The 23103-nt window shown below is 40.7% G+C and overlaps 1 protein-coding gene across 2 annotated transcripts in view; it reads left to right on the plus strand.

Moving 5' to 3' along the window:
• Positions 1-14910, plus strand: part of CENPI (centromere protein I) — a 47933-nt gene extending 33023 nt beyond the window's left edge. For both annotated transcript variants that reach the window (XM_072626413.1, XM_072626412.1), the window contains exons 16-22: positions 1866-1960; positions 4115-4247; positions 5058-5182; positions 6341-6389; positions 6549-6764; positions 11372-11413; positions 12906-14910. In XM_072626413.1, the coding sequence (XP_072482514.1) occupies positions 1866-1960; positions 4115-4247; positions 5058-5182; positions 6341-6389; positions 6549-6764; positions 11372-11413; positions 12906-13061 (816 nt within the window). In that variant the 3' untranslated portion in view covers positions 13062-14910. The remainder of the gene's footprint in view (positions 1-1865; positions 1961-4114; positions 4248-5057; positions 5183-6340; positions 6390-6548; positions 6765-11371; positions 11414-12905) is intronic.
• The last annotated feature ends 8193 nt before the right edge of the window (positions 14911-23103 follow it).

The raw sequence follows: 23103 nt of genomic DNA on the forward strand, positions 1-23103 counted from the left end.
TTTGTTTTTTCTCTAATTGCCTCAGTTTCCCCATAGTATTCTTTGTCTTCTTAGGGCTTCATTCTTAAGATTGTACCTTTTCACATACAGCTTTAGCTCTGAATGTTCGTCTCACTGACCTATGCAGTGACTTGCAATAAGCCTTTTAGAAAATATTCACATACCATAATTTGGATTTCTGGCACTCTACGTGCCATAGGACTAGACAGTCTTTGAGATGGTGATGTAAAGGACCAAGGTTTGCTACTCATGAAAGTGTGTGCATGTGAGTATGTGAGTGTGTGTGTGAAAGTGTGTGTTTGAGTATGTGCGTGTGAGTGTGTGTGAGTGTGTGCGTGTGTGTGTGTGCTTGGGTCCCACAGAAAGAAAGGAAACCTCCTTCAGCCAGTTCCAAACGCTTGTGGTAGGTAAGTGCAGAAGCAGTGCAGAGGGCGCTGGGACAAAGACCAGTCATCAAACCAACATGCCAATTACAGAACGGAATCTTAAACCCTTTATCACTGAATGTGCCAGAGCTAAAGAAATTAACATACTTTTCTCATTGTCCTTTCCCAGGTCTCTTTGCAGTGATCTCACTTGTGGCTGTCTTTTAAAAAACAACTCCTCCCACACAACCCTACCTCCCCACCCCCCCCAAAAAAAATCCCCACCAACAACCTTTGTTGGAAACTCATTGGCTCTTACTTTTCTAGACATGTCATTAAACAACATCTGGCACTACTTTTCCAAAGCAATTGTAATCTGATTGTGCCGGAGAGGGACCTGTGCCATCTATGTATCCCCTGTCCTGCCTGATGCTGTGCCAGCCATATAGATGTGGCATTAATGTGGCAATCATTGAAATTCTAGCTATTATATTTTTATTAGGTAGGCCCTGCCAGAGCTTGTACACCCTTGGAGACCCCAGGATCACCTCCATGCTGTAAAGAGGCATCGGAGACTTCCAGCCAAGGCATGAAAACTGTCTTCAGTAAGAAAACTGAAGTTCTGAGATGAAGAGATTGACCAACAGTCACACAGCTAGGTGTCACAGGTGGCATTCAGACCCAGGTCCTCCGACTCCCAATTCAGTGTCCTATGGGCAGTGCCATACTGCCTTCTCATAAACTCAGAAAGCAGTCAAGGAGTCAGAATTTCAGGGTTGAATTTTTCCATTATAATCCAAATCATAGAAATGCAGTTAAAATACATATTTAGAAACTTCTTGATTGTTAAGTAATCACTTCAAATGGGAGTCCATGCTATTTTCTCATCTAGAAAATAACTCTTAGAAGGAAGTGAAACTTGGCAACTCTCAGGTACAATTACCTCCTTGCCATTTCTTTATACACGTCTACTGCCCAAACCTTAATTTCTGCTCACAGAGGGTGTCTGGGTGAGGCCGCTGACATACTGCAGCACCAGGCTTGGAGTCAGGAAAACAGCTGCTCAGATTCTGCCTCCAAAACTATCAAGCTGTGTGACTGGGGATAAATCATTTACTCTCTGGTCCTCTGACAACTCCCTAGAACTTCCCTATTTAGGCAGAGGGAGGTTGGGGAAAGGGATAATGTCAAAAACAATAAGAAACCCCACCACTAATCCTCATATCCAATATCCATGTACTGTGGAGAAGTGTCATTCCTAAGAATTGTAACTACTTTATACATTTCCTGTTGCCAAGATCTTACCATCATCATCTAAAATTTAAATTTATCATAAGAATGGACCCTAATTTTAAGATGCTGTTATCACCAGCACTTTTAATGGTGAGATGACATTTCCATACAATCCACATATAAATTTCCACGTAATAATCCCACGATATGTAGGTTCAGCGGAGCAGATTAGTGTGGGTAATGGTTTCTTTCATTTGCCTCCTTCAGTGCAGTGTTCTTCATAGCCTGACACAGTTGCTGCAGAACTGGCTGTTGTGGCATGCTACGGAGGTTAAGATGAAGCCCATCCTGAGCACTTCTCTGTAAGTCTTTCCCCAGCCCACCAGAAGGGATACTGGAGATGGAGGGAGGGAGGCCTGCCTATCCCAAGCCATGACAGGGGCCTGAGGCTTCCAGCTACTTAGAGACTGGCTACAAATAAAATGTTTCCTCGACAACTTCCTGTCTTGGCTTGGGGAGGGTGGTGAGTTATAAATCCACGAGGCCTGGCCTACTGTCTTAAGCTTTTTTGTCATTATTTCATTCTGCTTTGCTCCTCTTGTCTACTTCTGAGTGGGAACATGAAGAGTTAATAGGTGCAAGTGCCTTTTGTAAAGGAATGATACTTAAATACTTAAGTTCCCTTTAAAAATGTCATTCAAAGGCAAAATGCCATCCACATCCGGAAAAGAAACGATGGAATGAGAGTGTAGAATGGAGCAGACTGTTTTCTCTTGTGTTGTGTTTCGGTTTGGTTTTGCTCATGGTGTCTCCCATTCGTTTTAATTCTATGCAACATGACTAATGTGAAAATGTGGTTCATAAGAATGTATGTATAGAACTCATATAAGATTGCATGCTGTCTCGGGGAGGGAGGAGAAAATTTAATACTTAGGGAAGTGATTGTTGAAAATTGAAAATAAATTAATTAAATTAAAAAAAATTTTAATGTCATTCAAAGTTCATCTTTGCATCTGTGATCTTCCTTTGGCTTTGCTTTGGGTCTGAGGAATTCCAAAAATGGAGGAATTGTCTTTTGTATTTTCTGACATCCTCTGAGCATCCTTCCCATTCCCTGTAGAGGGACTGTCCTGGGCAAGTCATCACTTAAGTACCCCTTGCCACTTACGGACTGAAGGCCGTGTGAACTTGGAATTGGGCTTTTTTGAGGTCTCTTTTCTGTCAAGTAGATGGCACTAGGCCAGACCCTCCAGGAGAGGCTTGGTGGAGCCCTGTGCCCCACACTGTTGGCTGGTTTTGTAGGCACTGCTTAGCACCTGCATGGAAGTCTTTGATGCGGTGGTGTTTTGCAGAGGCTCACCTTCCTATAACTCTACTTCCCTTCTCCATGCTGTTTCCAATTTCCAGTTTCATCTTAGCCAATTGAGTGGAAATGGAAGAATACCCAGGATTTGTCTTAAAAACTGAAATAGGTTGGTCTGAGAAGAATGTAGAACATTCTTGTTTCTGGTCCTTGGCAGGAAGAGTGAATCCAAAGACTAGACTAAATCCCAGGTCAGTTAGAGTGAAGGTTGTAACAGCTTTGTAACCCAAGAAGTCAAGCTGAGAAGGTCACAGTGACATTCCTTTGGGTGTTGTCATCACTGACATTTATGTACTTGGCAATGGTGGACGGCTGGATCTCTCTGTGATTTTCTTGCTGTTGGGAAGTTTGCCAATGCAAATCAACAACTAGTCCCCAACTTTGAGACTTTGAGGATCACTCAGGGCACTGTAATGACAAGTTAGGTGACTTGTCCCGAGTCATACAGGTGGTGTGTATCAAAGGTGGGAGAGACTCAAGCCCAAGCCTGTCAGAATTAGAGGCTTATTTTCTTTTTGTCACACCATGTGGCCTGTCATAGAGAAAAGAAATTCTCAATTAATTTTAATCTATATCATCTTAAACTTCTCTTTTGGATTAAACAATTCATATTTGTCCTGGTTTATTTTAATCACTTTCTATATCCTCAGATTCCATTCTGTGTTTTAAGTGCCCTCATACCACCTACTTGTGTTTTCTTCTCATGTTTCCTGGTTTGGGGTCCAGAGCTACTTTCTTGGGTATTTTGTATTCACTCTATCACTTCCATGGTCTATGTGGTTGACGAATGTTGTTAATTAATGCTGAGCACATTAGCATGTACCAACTTGTGTGCTCAGGGCTACACAGATCAGAGGGGGATTCAGCACAGTTGTTAGCCCAGGATGATGGGAGCTCCAGCCTATCTGGGGCCTGGTCTTTTCTTTCTTTGCCATCCAGCCTGGGATCTGAGTGTGGCCTAGGAACACTAGGTAAGATATTTCACGAAGTGTGCTCCTTATGTTTGCCCTACAGAGGAGTACCAAGCCCTGGAGTACCAACAGGAAAGGTTTGCAAGCATACATACTGACTTTAGTCCCATTCTATACAGAACAGCTTGGGAGTTAGATTTTGGGGAATGCTTGTGTGTGAATTGCTTGCTTTCTGATTGTAGGGACACTCCTGTGATTGCCCTGAACTCTCTGAGTGAGCTGATCAGTTACGTGGGATGGCTGTCCACGATTGCTCTGCGCTTGGAGAGCAACAGTAATTTCTTGCTCCACTTTATTTTGAATTTCTTTGAGGTGGTAAGCATCCCATTCTGTGTGATCATTTCTCGTTATGGTCTATTATTTAAATGTTTCTCCACAACTGGTTGTCCCAGGTGGTGGTAGCTCATATCAACATCATTTTAAACCAGTTGAAGTTTTTGATGGTATATACTTCTGCAGAATTACTTAATATCATGGAAATAAAAAGGGAAATGAATATCTTTCCTTGCTATAGGATTGGCCCTAGGTAAATCTGAGATGTACTTGATGATAATCCTTGTTTCCTTATCCAGATTCTAACTTCTCCAAGTTTTAATTGTTCTTGCTTTAGAGCCCTCCCACCCAATGGGATCTCTCCCCACCTTGTTATCATAACAGTGTTTGTCTTCCTGCAGGCAGCACTGACATGTTTCCAACCTTTTCTGGACTCCTTTTCTTCAGCAGAAGTTATTTTTGTTTTGTGTCTCATCTGCTTTCTAATATATCAGGTTAGCTAGCTGTTAACATGTACTAGATAGAGTTGGTTATTATGTGTTAATGGCAAAGCATTGCCTTTGCTTGCCTCTCCTTGCTAGTCTCTCAGGTAATTTGTTATGTAGCCTTTTGGTAACAATTCCTTAGCCTGACTCTTGACCAATCAGGTAGAAATTTAGGTCACTAGGTGAGAAAGCAGGTTTATAATTTCCTATTTTTACCTATGAAGACAGTTGACTTCTGAGGTGATGGAATAATTGCTTGTAATATTGTAATAAACGAGTAAACACTTTATTCTGTGCAGATGCTATTTTTGTTATACTTGATTGAGAACCAGAGAGGAATATCTGATGGTATCTTTGATCCCTAAAGGTGTCCGACATGTATCTCAATTATGACCTTCCGTTAGTGGTGATATTTCCACGTGGGGTCTTTTATCCAGCACTACTCACCTCAGACGCCATCACCCTTAACCATCTCTGTTATATTATGTACAGGTATGTGGCCTTTTCTAAATTCTAAGGGCAGTTCCAGCTTAATTTGATAATCCATTCACAATTTTTGTTTGTTTTCTGCTGGGGTCTTTGTAACCAGGAAAAAGAAGGGCATTCTCTGGGGCCTGGTTGTCCAGTGTGGGATGTTGCTGCTGCTGGTGTGTTATGGTGTCAGTGCTGGCTCTGAGATGGATAAATGCACTTGGAACAGCTGGACAAGTTGGGTCCTTTCTTGCTGAGCAGTACTCACCTACTCGTCATTCTTTTTGTAATCTTATTTTTCTGGATATTTTTTGTTTTTAACATCCTTTTTCTTTCTGAATAGAAGCTTCTCCCTGCCCTACCTAGTGAGCTGTCCCGTGTAACAAATAATAAAAATCAAAAGGGGAAGATGCAGTTTAGAAAATCCCTCACATTCCAACCCACGGTTCCCCACTTCTGCCGAGGAGAGGTGGGGGTATATTTCCTCAAGTCTTTGAAGATAAGCTTGGTCATTATAATGACAGCACTTGAGTTTTTGGTTGCTTACGTGCTTGCTTGGTTTCTATTTGAATTATTTCATAGTGTGTATTGTTTTCCTGGTTCTGACTTATTTTACTCTGTATCAGAACTTAAAAGTATTCTTTGGTTTTTTTCTTTTCTTGACAGCACACTAACATTCCATCATCACATGTAATACTCATGTATCACATTTGGGTTAGCCATTCGTCAGTCAATAGAACTACTTTGTTTCCAGTTCTTTGCTACCACAAAAAATGCTGTTTTGAATATTCTGGGATACATGTGGAAGGGAGAAGTCAGCATTATTTATAGTGGCTTCCTGTGCTTTCATTGAAACTTAAATTTTTCTTTTAAAAAATCAAACACTGGATAGCTTGATTTTTGAAACTAAACTCTTGTGGCTGGGCCCTTTCAGCTCTATGGGAGTCATGTGGCAGTATTTTAACTCTCCATATTGCCTTGTCTACCAAAGGCCACACTTTTTCTCTCATAACAGCCATCAGATTGCCTTTGACCTTATGTTAATGTTTCTTCCTCCAGGAGAGTATAGCAGTCTCATAGCTGGCAGGTAAAAACGTTCATGCCAGTGCCAGCATTCATTCATGTTACCACTCAGCATTTTGTTTTTCCAATTTTGTTGCATTTTGTTGTTCTCGTTAGGTATCGTGTCAACTTGACTGCTGCCAAGGAAAATGAATTGATACGCCAGGTACTGAGGGTAGACTGGTACCATCAAATCTCATCAGTAACTGAGCATGACCTTATTAGGTGTCCTCACTGGGCAGGGTGATAAAGAGGTGGGGTGGGAAGGGAGGCAAAAGCTTATTATCACAATCTGGTTGAGGAGATTTTTTCCCTTTCTCCTTAGGAAAGGCTGAAGTTCAATAAAACCTACCAAGAGTTTAATGAATATGTGACTGCCTTGGTGGACTGCCTGTGGACATCCACATCCTTTGAGAAAGACCACTATCTCTACATAGACCCTGAGATCCTGGAAAAGACTAAAATACAGAAATATAAGAAGAGTTTAAATCTAGTTAACCATCCAGCCTTACTGGCCTATTCCATCAACTTTCTGCTTCAGGTAAGAGCATGTAGGGAGTCCTGGATTACTTGCTTTGTGATGTCTTGAAAGCATTTTCATGCTCCTCACTACCTCATAATTAATTGCTTCATCAATGGTACCCTTTATTTAAAAAGGGTACTTTTCGAAGGTTGGGAACCATGGCTTGACAGCCATGTCAACTGTGGGCCCAAATGGGCCCTCAGGGGTCTTGATACTCTGAGGAATTGGTTTCTTTCAAGCATTGTGTATTGAGCAGTGACGCGCCTGCAAGGCCATTGTGTTGTTGTGTTCATTTATCTCTCACCTTTCCTCGATCATCCCTGATGATTTTATTCTCTTTTGAAGTCCTCTGGTCTAGCTAGCTTCTCTGATAAAGAATATACTGTTGCTTCTGGTGATGGTGTTAGGTCATGCTGTCCTTTGAGGCAAATCACTGGATCCTAGGTCTGGAGCTGCAAAGGCCCCAAGGAGTCCCAACCTTTCCTCCCCTTCTCCCCCACCCCCACCCCCACCCCAAGCAAACTGAGGTATAGAGGGGTGAAGTGAGTACTTGTCTTGTATCTCCCACGGTATTGTCACAACAATACAATGGATGTTTGGTCTAATGAAATCGATATAATCCTGAAAAATTGTATATCAAAATTCAGGAATGCTTTATTTCTTATTGACCTTCAACTGACAACCAGAACTTGAAAGGTTCTTTCCCCTCCTCCGTTTCTCTTCTGCTTTCCCTTCCCCAGCTTTGCTTGACAGTAATCACTGCTTAATTTCTCTGCATTAGTTGGTTTCAGGCTTCCTTGAGCAAGCTCTTGATGCACAAGGATTGCAGTAACAAAAGTTTAGTGGTATTCCTTCAGGATATTTTTGTCTTTGAGTTGTTTTCAGTCCTGTCCAACTCTCTGTGACCCCATTTGGGATTTTCTTGGCAGACATACTGGAGTGGTTTACCTCTTCCTTCCTCAGCTCATTTTACAGGTGAGGAAACTGAGGCAAACAAGGTGAAGTGACTTGCCCAAGGGCACGTAGCTGAGAAGTGTCTGGGAGTGGATTTGAACTCAAGAAGAGGGGTCTTCCTGACTCCACAGTGCTACCTAGTTGCCCTTCGGACATTTTGGCTTGGTCTAGTTTCACTGATTCTTTATGGTATTCTCCACAATTCTTAGTCATTGAAATATGTGATGAATTAAATGTAAAAAAGGTAGGGGCTTTCAACAGCCAGCTCAGCAGAGTGCAAAGAGCCCCAGTCCAGGGATCACAGGGCCTGGGTTCTAGTAATGACCCTGCAGCTGGTGGCTTTGTGATGGTTGACCTTGGGCAAGTCAGGTAACCAACCTGAGACTATGAAATGAGGGATTCTTAAGAGTTGAAAGGGGCTGAGAAATCATTTAGCTCAGCACACTAACTTAACAAAGGAGACAACTGCCCCAGGTCGTAGAGAGCCTCTTTCCAGGCTATGATGGAAAGATCTCTGATCCTGGATGTCAGAGGACCTGCTCTGAGTCCTGGCTCTGCTTTTGACAGAGTCCAAGTTTTCCTCAACAAATCCTTGTATTAAGGGGATTTGTTCTGTGAAGTTTGGTTTCAGTCAAAGGGCCACACCTGAGGACCTAGAGGGCCACATGTGGCCTCGAGGCCAAAGGTTCCCAACCCCTGATATATGTACCGGCCATGATTATGCTCCTGGGTTTTAGGGTGCTGTCATTGGGAATATATTTGGGGAGAAGGGAAAGCATTGTTTGAATATTTAGGAACTGTCTGTCATAATAAAATATATCAGTAGAAAAAGTACCGTTTTGAATGTAGGCAAACAGACTTTTGGTTGTAGGATCAAAAGTTCACCTTTTTTTGAAAATCAGACGTTGAATGTTAATATGCTTAAGGAAATAGTGTTGGGTGGTTGAAATAGTTCATCAGGGCCTGGTTCTTTTTCCAGCACTAGGGGGCACTGTTCTCTAACAAATGGGAAACCTCCTCTTTGCAGTTGTGAACAGGTGGTTCCAAATTAGGCCTTAATGCTCATCAGTCTTCTAAGAGGGTTGCTTTTGAACTTCAGTCACCAAGAACTTAGCATCTATATGCCTTCATTCTAGGGGCTCTGTATAAGGTGTGTGGCTTTATTAATAGGGACTCCTGTTGATTGAATTTTGATCCTTTTTAATCAGCCTTGAATAATCCCTGGAGATGTAGCAAGTTAACTGGCTTCTCTGTACAAGACTTAGTGGAGCAGCAACTTAAAAGCTTGGCTAATGAATTTTCAAGGCTTCAAAAACTAGTCACCTCCCCAGCAGTCAGTGGCAGTTGTTCAACTCTGGGAAGGGTCTGTGATTCTGAATATTTTACCACTGCAGGCCCACCAATTCAGTGATCTGCAAGCATTTTGTAGTCTCCTACTATGTGCCAGGCATTGTGCTAGGTGCTAGGGCCAGTGACAAAAATGCTAGCAGTCTCTACCCTTAAGGTGCTTAAAGTTGATCAAGAAAGACTCTGTGTCTGAATGTACGTGAGAGAGAAAATAAAATATGTAACAAACACAAAGTAATTCTGGTGGAAATTGAAAGCATTAGCAATGGGAGTAGGGTAGAGAAAGGATCAGGAAGGGCTTCATTAAGTAGGTGGCACTGAAGCTGAGCCCTAAAGGAAACCAGGAATTTGAAGAGCTGGCTGTGAGGATGGAGGGAACAGTCTTTGCAAAGGCCCCAAGGTAGGAGATGGAAGAGCCAAGCAGCCCACTTTGGCTAGACTGCTAATTGCAAAAAGGTGAGTGTTGGCTCATGAGACTGGAAAGGTGGGCATTTGTGGCAGCAGCTGGGAATGACTGAAATTTGAGTTTCTCAGACTGACACATTTAGATCTTTGCTTTAGGAAAACAACTTTGATAACTGTGTAGAAAATGGATGGAAGAGGTGGCCTACCAGGGCAGCCAGTTAGGGGGCTCTTGTAGTAGCCTCAGGGGAGAGATGGGAAGGGCCTGAATTAGAGTGGAGAGGAGACACATGGGAGAGATTCTGTACTGCTTAAGTGGACAGGACTTGGCAGTTGATTGGCTCTGTGATGACTGTGAAGTTGTAAACCTGAGTGACTGGAAGGATCTTGGTATCCTTTATAGAGACAGAGAAGTTCAGAGGTGGAGCTGATTTTTGTAACAAATCTAAGGCGCTCTCTTTGGAGCATGGTGCATTGGAAATGCTTCTGTGACATCCAGTTGAAATGTTGAAGAGGCATTTGGAGAAATGGAATGAGAAATCATGACACAAACTAGAGCTCAATTTGGAAGACATCTGTGTAAAGATAATAAGCTAATGTGTGCTGATGAGTTCACCAGGACAGAACCCTGGAGCCCACCCACATTTAAGGAGTGGAATATAAATAATGATACAGCAAAGGAGACTAAAAAGAACAGTCCTCGAGATAGAAGGAGAATCTGGAGAGAGCTAAGTCCCCAAAACTCTGAGAGAGAGAATGTGCCCAATCAAGAAGTATGAGAGTTGAGAAGAAGCCGTTAGATTTGGCGATGACTTTGGAGAGAGCAGTTTCAAGTTGTGAGGAAAATGGAAGCCAAATTGCAAAGGGTCGAGGAGTAAGGAAAGGAAGTGGGGGCAAAGTGTACATAACTTTTTCCCAAGACGTTGTCTCTGGAAGAGGAGAGGTAGGAATATAGGAAGATACTGAGGGGATACAAAGACCAAGTGAAGGTTTTTTAGATTAGACACACGCAGGCATTTTTGTATGGATCAGGGAATGAACCAGTAGATAGGAAACATAGAAAATTAAAAAGAGGGGTGATTGTGATAGCGCACATGGAAAGGTAACATTTGGCAACAAGTGCTGCCTTTCCATCAGATTAGAGGAGGAGAAAATGGAATGATGTTAAGGGGGGGGGGGTGAAGATGTAGAAAAATGGCCATTTCTATGAATGATCCCTTCTCAGTAGAGTATGGGTGAAGGAGAACAGGAAGGGATGGTGTGGAATGTTTGAGGAAGGAAGGAGTTTGAAAAGGCTACTCTAGGGAGTTCAGTAGCAAATCAATCAGGAAGGAATAAAAGGACGCCCTTGCTGCTGTGAGGGTTCAATGACATGTTAGAAATTTGTGCTGGACCCAGTCAGGATGGTTGAGTGACTTCTGTATCCCAACATCTCAAACCTTTGTCACCAAATATTCGTCTGATACATACTTGGCTCCACGCTGGCTCGTACTGACCTCTGCTTTCACAGAATCACAGCAAGGCTGGTAGCATCCATCCTTTTCAAGAGGGGATGTGAAACTAGGAAAGCTGGAGTTAATGGCCAAGAAAGAGTGGAAGGTGGAACCTTTGCCAGCAGCTTGGGAAGCTTCAGTTTTCTTTTTTTAAAATGCTAGATTAATCTCTTTTATATTTATCTTGTAATTTTGATGTCACATTGAATTCTGCTTTGTAATAAAGGAAACTTTGTAAGCATAAGCACCTGATACTGTACCAGAATCTGAAAATAGATTATACTTTCAGACCTCATAATCCCCCACCTCTCTCCATTTTTCATTATCTATTATTTGAGATCTTTGGTGGTTTTTAAACGTTCAAAATTTGGAGAAGCCTCAATTAATTTTCCTGTGATTGAACTAACAGACTGTTTTTTCCTCTTTAAGGGATGGCCAGCAGAAAGGGAGCTTTCTTTGTCTTTCATTAAGGTAAATATTTCAGGAAATTTCATATTATAAACAATTGCATTACTTTTTTCAGAAGTAGCTTAAAAATGTTTTATTTTTTTTAATGTTTCTATCACTTCCCAGTTATTCTCCCAGTATGTCTCCCCCCTCCATTCTCACACTCTGCTTCTTTACTCAAGAGAAGATTGTCTAGTAATAATAAATTGAGTTATAAGTACAGTTAAGCAAAACATACACACACACACACACACACACACACACACACACACACCTACACACTCACACTCACACACATGTATCATCTCTGACACTGTATGGTTCTTTCCATACCTCTAACCTACCACCTTTCTGCCAACAATCAAAAGGCATGCGTCAGCAACAGTCCAGTAAAGGAAAGATTATCCACTGAATCAATCAGTTTTAGAGGTCTTTGAAAAGCCTGTTTTTTGTGGCCAGTGCACACATTTTTGGGCACAAGATTTGCACATAGAAATTTTGCAGCTATCCAGTGGCTTGACTTTTACCATTGGCTTCTTCCATCTCTCACTTTGAATATGTTTGTGTAAGATGTGTCTAGACAGTAATACACTTGATTACAAGAACCGCACAGGTCTGCTTGCTTTATGGTCATCCGTGACTGTACAAATGTCTGCATCTTGCCTGAGCTGTTTTAGCCGTTAAGTTGCTAGAGGTTGGGGAAAATGTCTAACTTGCATCTCACAATGCTGTGTTTGGCTGGGCGCTTGATAAATGCTATTGGAGTAGCAAGTACCAGTTGGCTTGGTGAGCACTTCTGAGTTCAGTTTAACTTAGTAGCTCCATTCTGGTGAATCCAGCCCATCTGTGGTTCGATTTTAATATACATACATGTCTTAAGGACTGGTAAAAATACTTAGCACCAAGTGAGGAAAAAATGGAGAATAGTTTATACAATCCCAGCAGCATCATAAAGAAACATAACAAAGAAAGACTTGAGAACAGGGCAGTAAACACCCCTGACTTGAGAGGAGCAGTGATGCGCCAGGCTCCCCACCTGCTAATGAAGGTGATGGCGGGCAAGAGGCTCCAGGTGTAGAGTGGGACGGATACTTTGGGGTGTGGCCTCTAAGGGCATTTCTTTTGCCTGCCTGCAGGTTCTGTTTTTCTTTTAATTTGTTGAAGTGTTGGAGGGGGTGGGGCTAGTGAAGGGGGGAAGGGAAAGAAAAAGAGACCACTGAATCATTTAAGGAAACAGAAGGAAAGTGAATAGACAGCGCTAACAAAGCAGGCCATCTTGGAAAATAGCACATGGAGGGAGAAGGATGCCCCTCTGCACGCTTCTGATTGGCAAGCACATGTGCAAACCTCATTTTCTCTTCAGCTTAGTATCTGAATATATTCATCTTATTTGGTGTTAGGTTCAGAATATTTTAAAATGACAGTATGCAAAGATACAATAGAGGAAAAAAATAAAGTTTACACACCTTTTTTAAAAATAGAGTAATCAATTACTGTGCTTTTTCTCTGCCTGCAGAAAAAGAAATGGAACTGGTACTTGGACTATCTCCTTTTGGAACAGCTGCAGGGCCTTCACCTTTTCATGGAAAGCAGCCTCAACATTGCTGGCAGTGCCTCATCAGCCCACATAAACCCTGCTAGACCAAAGACTGATACCTCGGAGCCATTTTGAGCTTAGGACAAATGAAGCTTACTATAAACAAACTGTACGACAGTAAGACAGCAAAGCTGAAACTGAGATGCTCAAAGGACAGTGCAAAGAGTGTAACTCGAAATTGCCCAGAAAGTGGGAGAGGATAAAGAACGAGAATAAAGAGGATGGCAAGTGAAACTACTACATGATGTTCGTGTAGACACAGAGTAGGGGTCGCACGGCAAACAGAGCACTTCCTTTTTGAGGTAATATCCCAATGCCTTCAGTATTAAGTATAAAATGGGATTATTGATCACACACAGTGTTTACAAGTGTTCTAAAAATTATAACCAGTTCCTATGAAGAAAGTATCCAGAAACTGCCTAACTTTATTTCCACACCTTTTTAAAGTTAAAAGACTTTCTTATGTTCTTATTTTGTGCACTTTGTTATTGGCATAAACAAAAAGATTTCTCGTGTTTGAGGCGTTTATATAAACTCTGGTTCTTGGCTAGAAATTCTGATATGAAATGCACAATACTGTTCTTTAGAAACTTAGCCCTGTTGCCTTGAGTTCTTCATGTGTAAAATGATCTGGAAAAGTGTAGCACTGGAGCTATTGGGCTCCAGCCTCTAGCAGGTTCCCTCGATCTGGGTAGCCAGGACAGCAACAGAGACATGATAGGGTTAATTTGCCTTATTCTTCTCTACAACGGGAGAACCAACTCCTCCGGCATCCCCAGTTGTTCTTCTCACAGGGGCAGGCGAGAGTACAGGTAGGAGCACCAACCCCTACAACTTCCCTTAAGTCTCCGTTGAGACAAGCACATCCATTCCTCAGAACCCCCTAACCCTCGATGGCTTACACACACAGCTTTCCCATTCCCCACTCACTGTTTGATCAGTGCTCACCTGATGTATGAAGGAGCACACAAAGAAGGCAATTTGCCAGCAATAGCATCACAAGTTTGCATTGACTTGAGCAACATCCTGATGACAGCATAGAGCATCACAGTGGGTATTTACAACTTAACTCAAGTGTTGACATTATCTTAAGGTTATATAGGGATTAAGGTTATCTTAAGGTTATAAGCTCGGGGAAATTGTTTATGATGTGAAATCCTGGGAACTAGTAGATTGTTTATGGTCATGGATCCTGGGAACTCGTATCTTAAGAAGAAAACAAATCCACCTTACATACAAGAAGGGAATGGCAAACAGTATCTTTGCCAAGAAAACCTCAAAGGGTGTCATAATGAGTCAGACTTGAGTCAATGAACACAACATGTTTGGAGCATGCAGAGCATTCCTGTGCTGAAGCCACATGAAAAACCCTATCCCTTTCAGGTATGATTTGAACTGGATTGCCCCTGAACTTTCTTCTAGTTTTGACATTCTGTCAGTCTATGATTTTCGTAGGCTGCCACAGTCCAAAGCGCACATTACAAAGGGAGATGTTTTGAGAAAGCAACGGGCAACCATTTGGCTTAAAGTTGACCTTTTGAATATAAAGAAAATTGCATTTTCCTGCCATTCTTAGGATTGAAAAGGAGGTCAGCCAGCATAAATACAGATCTTGAAAGTTTGTAGTAATTTTTTAAAATGATATTACAGATATTGGCCAACCTAAAGAGCCATTGCATCAATGAAAACTCAAACACAATTTGCTATGTGGTATTCATCTGTGTGTATTTTAGAGAACGCTGACATTTTTTGTATATTAATCTAATCATGCAAAAGATTACTTTTTCTAAGTATTTTTTAAATATTTCTTGTATGTAAAATTGTGTGGGAGGCAGCATGGCATAGTTTATGAATTTTATATATAAATGCAAAAGGAAAACAGATTTGTAAACCTTTCATAATGAATATGAGATTTCGTACTGAACTCTGAGTCAAATCTAGCTTCTGTTACTAGCAAACCAGATGACCTAGAGCAAATCATTTAATCACTTTGTCCTTTGCTTCCCTTTTCTTTTGGTTAATATATGAATAATAATATATTTATCCTTCAAAGTGTTAGGATACTAAAATGAAACAGTAGATGAAAATTGTCACTGGAAAAAACAAACCTATTTTTCTTGTCCTTTGTAAGTGTTTTTCCCCCTTGAAATATTAAGGTACATATCTAATAATCTACAAGCAGAATTATGAACCATTCTAAAAGGCAATAGCTTATGCAATAACATTTGTAAATTTTCTTTTGGGTGGAAATTAGCGAGAAAGGAGTAGAGAGAAGTTGTTTGAGCCCCTAGAATGGTCTTCTGTAGTTGGAATAGCTTCCTGGGGATTTGTACATGGTACAACTCTGTATATAGTGACATGAGGAAATCCCTTGTTTGATTAGTATAAACTTCTCTTTTGCTAACTGGGTTACTTATGTTTTACATTCTCTACTGGTTTTCATTTATTGGCAACTTACAGTTATTTGAGCAGATCCTTCGATGGATCCTTGAATTCATTGTTGCATGGGTGCTCCTAACTGTGCAGAGTGGAGCCCATACAGCTCTCTTCTTGTGTTATTCTTATCTGTGTCCTCTCAGAAAGCCTTTGGAGAGGACATATCCCCAGGTTGGAAGCCTTTGTCTAGGACTTTTAATGTTTTCTGTGTCTTGGTACAGCACTGAGCCTGACTTTCCATTTCCACACATGACTTGTCCATCTTATTTTCTAGTCATACATTTCCTGCATGCTAGCCTTTATTCCGTTTCTTTTGTGCAAACCATACATTGATAATAGGCCTTTCTCTGTCTACCATGCATCTATCCATTGCCCATTGGATCACGTGCAATTTTGATTCTTTGAAAATTGTGGTTATTTCATCATTTGCTGCCACAATAACATCATCAAGAAAATGTTGGTATTAAAAAAAATGGGTTTCTTTATTAGAGAACAGCTTGGGACCCATGAAAGCATTCAGCACTTTACCAAATGCTGTACAGCCTGCTCTTTCTCCTCTTCAGCTTTAGGTTCAGCTCATTTCCTCTCTGCAGTATCCATCTAAGATATACTGACATGTCTCTCCAACTGTGTATTATGTTGGCTGGACAATAGGCACTCTTTCGTTTGATTTTTCCAGTACCTATTGTTTTGCTAGTCTCTTTTGCTTGGTCATGGTTCTTACTGAGGAGACTCTTGTTTCTTTTGGAGCTTGATGCAATCAGTACAATGTCATCTTCGAATGGGAACATCTGGAAGACCTTGCCATCTGTAGGGAATCTTTCTGCCATTTGGATTTTGCACAGGACATCCTCCATGACAGTGGTAAACCCCTTTAACAAATGTATGTCTCTCTGTTGTATGTCTTAGTTGATACTGATTATCGGGGATCACAGAACAAAGCCATCTTCATGGTAGGATTTATCAAGGAATCTTGTGTAACCTGGAAACATGCATGTGAGGCACCCAGTTTGGAAAAGAGCCTTTTAGGGCTTGTTTTCTGCTGAGTCCTGTGCTTTTCTATAGTAAACAAACCAAACTACATATATATGTGTTGGTAATCACAGTTGACCTCTTGATTTTTTTATAGTAAAAATGCTGCAGAACTAATCTGACCACACCATTCCTTTCTTTTTCTTTTTTCTTTTTTTTGTTCCTTTCTTATAAAAAAAAGGCTCTGTTGCCCAGAGCCATAACTAGCATGTAACGAACAAAGCTTAACCCTGTGGTGCTAAGTAAGAAAGGAGAACAGCTGTGTTTTCTTCCCTTCAGTTCTTTATTTGTAAATGGGATAGAAGTAAATGCTTTGTCTTTGGTACAAACTGAGGATGATGCAATATGTATATGGAGACAAAGTATAGATGAAGGGATAGAGTAATTAAGAGGGATAACCGGGAAAAGTCCTTGTGGAGGAGGTAGCACCTGTGTTATGGTTTGAATGAAATGAGGGAGACATTCTAAGATGCAGAGCGAGGGATGTATCTAGATATTGGGAGCCTCGGTGGCTGACCCCAGATACTTCCTAGCTGTGAGACCCTGGGCAAGTCACACTTTCTGTTTGCCTCAGTTTCTTCAACTGTAAAATGAGGGTAATAGCATCCACTTTGAAAGTTTGCTGTGAGGATCAAATGTGATCATATTTGTAAAGCACATCGCGTGATACCTGGCACATAGGTGCCATTAAATGCTTATAAGCCTTCACTGCCCCTTATCCTTTTCTCTAATTTGGAGTTAATTTTGTTGTTGGTTGATGAGTTTGTTTCAGACTCTTCATGACCTCATTTGGGGTTTTCTTGGCAAGGATACTGGAACAGTTTGCCATTTCCTTCTCCAGTTCGTTTTACAGATGAGAAACTGAGGCAAACAGGGTTAGATGACTTGCCCAAGGTCACACAGCTAGTGTCTGAGGCCAGATTTGAAGACTCATGCCGATGAGTCACTGATTCCAAGTCCAGTGCTCTATCTACTGTGCCACCTAGCTGCCCCCGGTGTTGATTGTCAGTCAGTTAATTATCTAATAAGGGAAAGAATTAATAGTAAAAGGAAATTCACCTTATCAGAAACACTAATTTTAGCCAGTAATTCACCCTGAACAGTAATGAAAAGTGAGTTGATTTTGATTTTGATTTTAAGTAAGTCACTCTCAGATAGTGGCACTGTAGTGGCACTAGGCCTGGTGTAAATTCAGAAATCAGTGGTTATTGAATAATCTGTTTAGTACAAGAGCACTTTCCACCCTCCTTTAGAAATTTGAAAGGGGAGTTATCTATCACCTTTAGGACATTTTGGTGCAAATACGTTGCCTAGTGATGATCATGCTGGATAACTGCTGGGATGACATGTAAATCCAGAACATTAGATTGTGCAGTTGCAGAAATGTCATTTGCCTCCCACCACCTTCACCTCACCCTCTCCAGGCTGTCTTGGGAAATTAGAAATGTGAAAGCAATATTTTATGCTTTAATTGTAGAGCTGGAGAACATTTATGGAAGGTCAGAAATGCTAACTCGCTTTCCTCAGTTGGTAAATATCAGGCTTGAATATTTATCGAAACGCTTTTAGTGCCACCAAAAAAAGCAAGGGATTTCTAAATTATAGAGTGGATTAGTAGAGAGAGATTCTAATTCCAAATGTATATGTATAGGTAAAGCCATTATTCTTAATGCAAGTGAGCTCTTAAATGTTTTTTTCATTAATTTTCGACTTCTGTTCACCATTTGCTCTTTAAGTAGTAAAATAAGTGATAAAAGAAAAGTGATCACCCATTGCTTGATATATAGTGAGTTCGGCCAAAAAAAAAAACCCAACAAGAAATAAACCAAAAAGGCCCAACCTAAACCACACACATGCCACAGACCCACTCTTTCTGAAACGTGGATAAAGCTAAACCAGTTTCTGCCTTTTCTTTAGTGGTATTGCCTCAGTTTTCCATCTTAGTGTACGTGTGTGTATATGTACAACAATCTAGTTCAAATTGTTCAAGAATTCTTTCTAGAAATGATACAGACTTGTGTTTGCAATTCAAAGAACATTAAATGCCACCCTGTGTTTTTGATTAGAAAGTGACAGACCTTGTCTTAATTGTTCTTTTTTTGTAGGGGGAGTAAAGATCACAAAATTATGTCCATTCCAAAACCTTAATTCCAAGCTTGTATTTCAATAAGAAATCTCATCCCACTCCCTAAATGTTGTCTTGGCCTTGAACAATTTGAAGAAAAATGTTCTATGTAGAAAATCAAGTTAATATCCAATATTCCTTGTTATCACTTCTAGAGTTTCAGAGATTACCATTTCTTGGCTGAATGCTCCTGGGCCACAAAGAAGAAAGGAAGGATTCAGAGACTAAAAGGCAGCTCCTTATGTGGAGATAATGAGAGAGAGAGAAAGAGAGACACAGAGAGAGAGAAACACAGAGAGACAGAGACAGACAGTGACAGAGAGAGATAGAGACAGACAGAGACAGAGACAGACAGAGAGGCAGAGATAGAGAGAGAGAGAGAGAGAGAGAGAGAGAGAGAGAGAGAGAGAGAGAGAGAGAGAGAGAGACATGTCAATGTCTTGTTCTGCCCACAAGCCCTTATGTCACAGGCAAGAGTTTAAGAGCTTGATGCCTGAGAAGATCAGGAGGAGATACCCTCCCAGGAACTTGTTGGAAAAACCCTGTCTAAATTCCTGACATCTACCACTCCTAAAATGAAACTCAGGAGTACCGGTGTCAGTTCTCCAAGGTACCCTCAGGATCCACCCACACGGGCAACTGGACATTTTAAGCATTTCATTGGCTTTGGTCATTTATTTATTTCTTTGCCTTTAGTACCTTGAAGAATTTAACCTATTGCTGTGCTTTTGGCATTTCTAGATTACTCTTTAGCACTATTAAATCATACTGGTTTTTTAGTATGTTTCCTCCTTGTTTCGTATTTTTGTTCATAATATTTTGAGATTCTCTTCTGGTGGGAATCTAGTTTTGGACAGTAGAGGCACTGGAAATTGTAGTGAATTTGGGGTCATAGAATGTGGCATCAGATCTTACCCTGCACTTAATGGCAGTGTGACCCTTGGCAAGCCATGTCTCCTCTCTGTCCAGCTTCCTCATTTGTAAAGGGGGGGAGTTTGGCTAGATAACCTATGACATTTCTTCTACTTTTAAATCCAGTATTCTGTGATCTTGTGTTTTTGTTCAGTCATTTCAACTGTGTCTGACACTTCACAACTCCATTTGGAATTTTCTTGGCAAAAAACTAGAGTGCTTTGCCATTTCTTTCTCCAGCTTATTTTACAGATGAGGAAACCAAGACAGATAGAGTAAAGTGACTTGCTTGGGGTCATACAGCTAGGAATTTTCTGAGGCCAGATTTGAACTCAGGGAAATGAGTCTTCCTGACTTCAGACCTGGCATTCCACCTACGGTATCACCTAACTGCCTATATGATCGCGTGATCTACCAGTATATCATCACCCCAGCATTTTGTGTGCCTTCTCTTTAGCCAGCCACTCTCCCATACCTTGATCCGTAGATTTCCACCATCCTTTTAAGCCAGGCATGCTGAAAGCTGTTGAGCTGGCACAATAGCTTCTGGGAGATGTAGTTCCAAAAGTCAACGTGGAATCTGTCCATTGGACCTACCACCATACAGGTAAAATACTAATTGCAAACAATCTTTGGAGGTTGCTTTTAGTGGTTTTTAGCCATTGAACCTGTTTTTAGTGTTTAACCATGATAGTGATGTCATTATGTCCTTGATAATAGTGATAGTGAAAGGTTCTTGATGAAGAGACTAGGTAGGCTTTCACAAATGATATTCTATAGTAGACCACATCTTTTGAGTCACAACTGACTAAAAGGTGCACAGAATACATGATCTCATTGTGTCTCCTGTTTTGGGACTGAACTTGGCATTTCATTGATTTAGGGGACTCCCATTCATCTCTGCAGTTCTGGGGCATGTCACATGTCCAGCATGTGTCAGAGGTACAGCTTGAGCTTATATCTTTCTGATTTTTATTTAGTATTTTATTTTTCCCCAATTACATGTAAAACAATTTTAACATTCCTTTTTAAAACTTGGAGTTCCACATTCTCTCCCTTTCTCTCTCCTCATCCCCCTCATTATCTTCCTAATTCTGAGGGCAGTTCTTGATTTAGTATACTAGGTTGCCTTTCTAATTGTTTTTAATGACATTTATGATATATAGAAAAGTAACAGATATGTGTTCAGACCCAAAGCCATTTCCCAATAGCTAAAGGGTGAAAGGATATAAACAAACAGTTCTCACAAGAATTACAGACTATCAATAGCTATATGAAAGAATGCACCAAATCACTAACAATAAGAGAAATATAAATTAAACCAACCCTAAAGTTTCACCTCACACTCAGTAAATTGGCAAAGATAACAAAAAATGGCTATAGTCAAATGTTATAGGGGTTGGAGGAAAGATAGACCCACTGGTACATTTTTGGTAGATCTGTGATTCAGTACAACCATTTTGAAAGGCAATTTGGAATCATGCAAATAAAACCACCTAAATGTCCATACCCTTTGACAAGAGATTTTGCTACTGGGCACATACCCCAAGGAGGTCATTGATAGGAGGAAAGCTTCCATATACACCAAAATATTTATAGCAGTATTTTTTATGGTAATAAAGAACAGGAAACAAAGTTAGATACCCATTGACTGAGGAATAACTAGACAAGCTGTGTTAAATAAATGTGAAGGAATATTATTTTGCTATAAGAAACAACAAATAGGAGGAATACAGAGCAGCATGGAAAGCCCTACATGAACTGATGCATAGTAAGGCACGTGGAGTCAAGAAAACTATACACAATGACAAATATAAATAAATATGTACGTACGTGGAAAGAACAACCACAAAACAGTCAAAAGTGAGTGTCACAAAATTACAAATAACAAGCGAGGGTCCTAAGAAGAGGACTAGAAGATCCCCCCATCCCACTCTTGCAGAGGTAGGAGCTTCCCAGGTGGAGAACATTGCATATATTTTTAGACTTTTTAAGTAGTGATTGGTTCTGCTCCTTTATTTTCTCTTTTCTTTAAAAATTACTCTTCATTATATGAGATGGTTTTCTGGGGAGGGGGTAGGGGAAGGGATGTTGGGAGAAATTTTGACTATATAGAACCAAAAGATATCAATAATTTTTTTAAAAAAGGCATTCAGTTCTGTAAAGAAAAATGAAACCCTAAAGGCTCTCCCATACATATGTTAAGACCATGCAAAATTCCTTAAAGATGCAGCAGAGATAATACATGACCTTATATTATCAAATGAAGCATGAAATGAGATGTTTACTCATCAAAGATTTTTGTTACTGTCATAGAGGATTTAGGAGGTATCATCCTCCAGGTTCTCTGGTTTTCAGGTGACTTTGTGCTGATCCTATCAAGCCCTGGAACAGCCATACCTCCTACTGAGACTGGTAATCACTCAAGATTTTGGCTGAACTATGCAAAAAAGGGAAGCTATATAGGTAAAGAATTTTATTCAGATTACTGTACGTTGGGATGTTCTTCAGTGCTTCTATCAGACATATTTGAAATGGAAGATGAGCAGAGCACACAAGTGAATAGGAAGAGAGTGGACTGGATTGATTATATTTGGGAAATGGTGACCAACTTCTCCTTGACAGATAAATCCATGATGTTAACAACCCTATCCATTGTTGAGGCAGTGTGGTACAGTGATTGGAAGGTCAGTCTTGGTGGCAGGAAGCCATGAATTCAAGTGTGACATGTACCAACTCTGTAACTATGGACAAGTTGTTTAACCTCTTAGTGCCTCTGGCAACTCTCCAAAACTATAAGTCAGATGAGCTGTGGATGGACTTCCCATACCAAGAATTCCCACACATTGATGAAAACATAGGGATAACTCCTCCCAAAAATTAGTGATTCTCTATGGCTATGAATTGTAGAACATTATAATCTGAGGAATCAAAATTATAGGTTACCCAAAAGGCAATGGAGAGATTCATAGTGTGTGGAAAAAGGGTAGAGCGTGTTACCTAATAATAAATTGTCCATAAAAGTATGAAAAGTGGCATAAAGGTACCTTCAAAGAAATAGATCGATTGACCAGAAGTAGTGAGAGCTGGGAGAACAGAAGGAAAGGTTTCTTATGTGCATAGCCAAATTGTATAACCTTATCCCAGACTTTCCTGCTTAGGGCCAAGTGCCAGGATTTTGAAAACTGAGGTGAGCATCAAATGTGTCACTGAGGCCCTGACCCCACTCAACTTCCCCTTGCTGATAGAGCTCCCATGTCTACCTAAAAAAAGTCCAAACCATGATATTTACTGACCCTCTGGGATCCATTGCTCCAAAAAGAGAATTAATCCTCCCAGCTACAGCTGTTCATACATTTTGAACAATTCACCTACGAAGCAGTGTAGTTTTTTACATTGCCATGACTAAAGGAAGGTCCTTAGCATATTGGACACGAACAATGATCGTTTAGGGTGGGAAGGGGTAGGTGGGTGATCTGCATCACTGGAGGGACCATCTCTCTTGATCATGAGTTTTGGGGGGCTAGGAGATGGAAAGGTGGTTTGTAGTGAAATGTGTACTGACCTGGCTAAGTCCAGCAGTGCTGAGTCTAGCAGTACACATGTAAATGT

Source organism: Notamacropus eugenii, chromosome X (assembly GCF_028372415.1).
Source record: "Notamacropus eugenii isolate mMacEug1 chromosome X, mMacEug1.pri_v2, whole genome shotgun sequence".
Lineage (NCBI taxonomy): Eukaryota > Metazoa > Chordata > Mammalia > Diprotodontia > Macropodidae > Notamacropus > Notamacropus eugenii.